The sequence below is a fragment of the Rhagoletis pomonella genome, unplaced genomic scaffold (assembly GCF_013731165.1).
Source record: "Rhagoletis pomonella isolate Grant_MI unplaced genomic scaffold, Rhpom_1.0 Rhpom_scaffold_00016, whole genome shotgun sequence".
NCBI lineage: Eukaryota > Metazoa > Arthropoda > Insecta > Diptera > Tephritidae > Rhagoletis > Rhagoletis pomonella.
Genome location: NW_023458570.1, coordinates 5,632,596 through 5,637,386, shown reverse-complemented (window position 1 = coordinate 5,637,386; position 4,791 = coordinate 5,632,596). Strand labels below are relative to the sequence as shown.

General features: G+C 35.9%; 1 protein-coding gene across 1 annotated transcript in view; it reads left to right on the top strand.

The window, feature by feature from the left end:
• The window catches only part of LOC118749465 (synaptotagmin-5-like), a 159,200-nt gene that overhangs the window by 9,966 nt on the left and 144,443 nt on the right, over positions 1 to 4,791 (top strand). The window contains 2 exon segments of the mRNA XM_036484266.1: positions 1,009 to 1,199; positions 3,530 to 3,833. Of these exon segments, the coding sequence (XP_036340159.1) occupies positions 1,009 to 1,199; positions 3,530 to 3,833 (495 nt within the window).

The following is a 4,791-nucleotide window of genomic DNA, read 5'->3' as shown; positions in this document are numbered from 1 at the left end:
AATTTTGTCATAAACGTATTTCTTGGTAAAGAATTTTTGCAATCATCCATTTTGGATAAATTAGCTTCAATATTTACTGATTTATCGAAGATTTTGTATTTCTCGAAATTACCGTTATATGGGATGTGGGCGTGGTTATTGTCCGATTTTAGAAATTTTCGGCCAATTGGTATGCTGTACCAGGACCAACAACTGTGCCCAGTTTGGAAGAAATTGGTGTAGCGGTTACCAAGATATACACATGTAACCATAAGTGGGCGTGGCTACGCCCATTTGCCAAAATTTTGTAATATTCTTATTTTTCGTCTAAAACTCATTGCAAATATCAATTTTGAGTAAATTATCTTCAGTAGTTACTAAAATATTGCAGTTTTTGTTTTTCTGAAAATTACCGTTATATGGGAGGTAGGCGTGGTTATTGTCCGATTTTTAAAATTTTCAGCCATTTAGTATGCTGTACTAAGGCCAACAACTGTGCCAAGTTTGGAAGAAATTGGTGTAGCGGTTACCAAGATATACACATGTAACCATAAGTGGGCGTGGCTACGCCCATTTTGCAAAAATTTATAATATTCATGTTTTCCGTCTGAAACTCATTCTAAGTATCAATTTTGAGTGAATTATCTTCAGTAGTTACTAAAATATCGCAGTTTTCGTATTTCTTAAAATTACCGTTATATGGGAGGTAGGCGTGGTTATTATCCGATTTCGCCCATTTTCAATACCATCCGTGCACAGACGGACAGACGGACGGACGGACGGACGGACGGACGGACGGACGGACGGACGGACGGACAGACAGTCACCGCTTAATCGATTTCTCTTTTCATTCTGATCATTTATGTATACATTTGTCTATATCTATCTCGATTCGTTTTGCCTGTTACAAACAACCGTTATGTGAACAAAGTTATAATACCCTTGTGCACAAGTGCGCTCGGGTATAAAAATGTGTATATATATATGTATGTACGCCTTTATCTTAATCTACCTACATAGTTTTTGTAGTTTTTGACGAAGACTTTGTTTTTGAGGAAAACACGAATGTTGTTGACAAGCGTACAATTGAAATTTTACTCTACGATTTTGATGCGTACTCTCGTCATGTTTGTATTGGTGGCGCTGAAATACCTCTCAGCAACATGGATTTAACGGAGAAAGTTGAGTTGTGGACTCCATTAGGACCTTGCGCTGAACAAGTAAGTACTAAGGCTGCTTTCAAAATACCTACGCAACCAACAGTGGCATTTTTCAGAAATAAAGCACTTTTGTTCTCCCACGAACCGTTTGGAACGAGACTAAATAAATAAAATAAAAAAAAAACTGTTTAATATACCACGCCTTTATAAATGGACTAAAAAGTAGAAAATAATATTTCTCAGTCCCACTGAATTTATTTTGATAACTTTTGATTTTGAAATTTTATCAAGTCATTATAAACATTTTATGAGATTGAAAACGAAAAACGTGGAGCATTACAAAGCATTAGATTTAATTGACAATTAGAGTTGGAGAAACATCGATGTTTGCTACCATCGATGTTTTCGATATTTTAAAGCAAAACATCGATGTAATATCGATTGTTGTGAAAAATAGGGCATTTAAATGCAAAATTCAGTTGGTACTTAAAGTTAGTTGTAGCGTTTTTGACAGATAACCCATTAAAAATTATGTCAAAAAGCTGCAAGTAGCTTTAGGTTTGAACTTAATTTTAACTATGAATACGCCCGAATACGTTTTTGCGAATAAAATAAATCAAAAAGACCTTTTGTGGAGCTATATCCTTCCATGAAAGTAATAGATATGCATTCCAAAAATGAACCATATCGGACCATAAAAACGGGTTTTTCAAACATCTCTTAACCTGCGCCACCTAGTGGATTAATTAGTCTTTTATATTGCGCTATTTTTAAAGTTTCCAAGTCGCTAGCTCATCGGGAAGTTGGTTAGAATTGATAGCAAAATTCCAGGAGATATAAGTACATACGTATGTAAGTCAAGTTAAATAAAAGCTTGTGAGAACGGCCGCCGCTGTGGTGTAGTGGTTAGCAGTGAGCGCTTCCCCTCTGCAGTGCCTGGGTTCAAGCCCTGCTCAAAAATAAAGATAAAAGGTTTTTTCTTAACAGCGGTCGCCCCTGGCAGGCAATAGCAAACCTCCGAGTGTATTTCTGCCATGGAAAACAGCTTCTCATAAAAACATGTAAAACTGAAGGTCCCTCAACTTTGTGTGACAACATCAAGGCGCACGCCAAAAATCGGAGGAGAAGTTCGGCCAAACACTAACATATGTGTAAGCGCCAGTCTATTATTATTATATTATTAAAAAGAGATGAACGATTTTTTTATTGAATGTCTTAAAAACTACTTTGATTTTTGTTTCGAAAGGCTACAAACTAGAAACTAATATTTAGGGCATTCCCTTAAACTCGTAATGTCTTAAACCTTGTAAAACTCGTAAGTTTACGAGGCTTTTATGGGACCGCCCCTGTGCGAAAAGGTGTAAGTTGGTGCGTAAAGTGACTGTTTGACAGATCAACCAGGATTTTTTGAAGCAATATTTGTTTCGTAGTATTTTCCATAACAACCCTCCATCTTGTCACTATCACTCATGGCTAAAATCCATTAAAAATGCCGAAAATTAGCAGAAGTCAATACAATTAGTGGATGAAATTCATTCGTTTTATTCGCGTATTTTTTTATTTTTTTTATTGTTTTTCATTCGGCCCCTCGGCAACACTGAAGTTTACGAGATTGTTTACGCATCAGATTTGCCTCGTAAATTTTCGAGAGCTTGAAAATAGTTATTATACGAGGCTCGTAAATGTACGAGCTTTACGAGGCTTTTACGAGTTTAAGGGAAGACCCCTATTATTTCATTTTACATGCGCAGAAGTATACAAAAGAAGCATCGATAGACGCCATAAACCATCGATGTTTAGCAAAAAATGCAAAAACATCGATGCATCAATAGTGCCACGATGTTTTCTTCACCTCTATTGACAATAGTCCAACTACATAATATAGACCTAAAATTTCTACAGCGAAGGTACAAATTTGAAATCGATTTTAAGCAGTCGTTATTCATATACCCACATATATCGTCGTTTAAAGTACAAAACCGCGTATCAACAAAATGCAAAACTGCGTATGTGAATTATGCAAGTTATCTACTAGAGAGTAAAAACACTCATATTTCAAAATGGTTCTCGTTTTTATAAAGCAATCGCATACCTGGCCAATATATTTCAAGACGAATGGATAAGGAATGAGCCGAGAGCTGTGTGAGCAGATAAGGATTGAGCCAAGAGCTCAATGGATCATCGGTCCAGCTCTCGTAAATCTTAACCTTTTTCCGAAATATTTTGGTGGAAGTCTTAAAATATAATAAATTTTGTAATCCCGGTGGAAAAACCGCCACTTTTGTTGGTGTAGCGGCCTAATATACATAGATACTAAATCGTATTATACTAAATAATATTATTGTTCCGAATATTTATTTAGTAAATAATTTTTGAATTTTTATTTTTAGAACCTAAAAGTCGACTTGGGTGATATCATGGTTTCCTTATCATTTTTACCATCGGCTGAGCGTCTTACAGTTGTAATAATAAAAGCGCGTAACTTGCGCATAATAGATGATTCTCGTAGCTCATCCGATCCATATATAAAAGTAGCTCTGCTATCGGCTGGCAAGAAAATTAAGAAGCGCAAAACCGGCGTAGCACGCAACATTATTAATCCAGTATACAATGAAGCACTCACTTTTGATGCCAATAAAGAGACGCTAAAGAATTATCTGATTGAATTCACTGTCGTTTACGATGGACTATTGGGTAGGTTTTGCTAAACTTTTTCTATACAATACATATACCAGGGGTGGGTGCATGTGGGGTTAATGACAGCAGACTGTGGATTTTATTAATGTTACCAAGAGCAATAAAAAAATAAAAAAAATCTCGAATCAAAAATAAATCGAATAACCGTTTCTCTTGACGTTTTCGACTTAACGGTCATAAACAACTAGACTTTTGCATTCGACATTAACAGATTGGATTTTTCGAATGTTTAGCTGTTAAGAAAAAGTTTTCCTACAAAATTAAAATTTTGAAACAAATATCTTTATTTTTAAACGTGCGATATGCTCATATGTATGTACATTAGACTGTGTCAAATAAAACGAATGTTTTTTTTTCTTTCGGTCCCATATTAGAAATTGTTCAGTTACCGCTCGCAAAAATAATAATTTTCACTGAAGAAAATGTTGTTCCGCAACTTTGTTTTTTATTAGCAGACCTGGCGAACTTTGTCCCGCCCAAAATTTATTTCTTTATTCAAATACTTGGTACAAAGTGTTCACCACAATTAACATTCACATTTGGTTTTGTGGTCGTCAGAAAGCTTATCCTGCGTTGCCGTCTTAAATAACGCAACGAAAGCGTTATGTCCGTGAAGAAGTTCTTGCGGAAACAATGATCCGGCTCGATGGTGAATCGTCCTTGAATCTGTATAGAAAAGGTGGTGGCAATTTCAAAATGAGAGAACATCATTGGTCCACAGAAATCCAATATACATAGACTTATTTCATACCCATAAATGTCTTACAATCGAATTTGTAGGCGTTCATCAAGAATTGTCTTTATTATGTTTAGTCGCGGTCGCAAGGGCCGCAATGGTTATGGTGGTCGATTTAACGGTGGTAATTTGATTTTGTTCCCTGGTGTCTCCGAATTACTTCACTTGACGATTTTTAGCAACAACTCGACTCCAGCGCCACCTTGCGGCTCTTTTTTT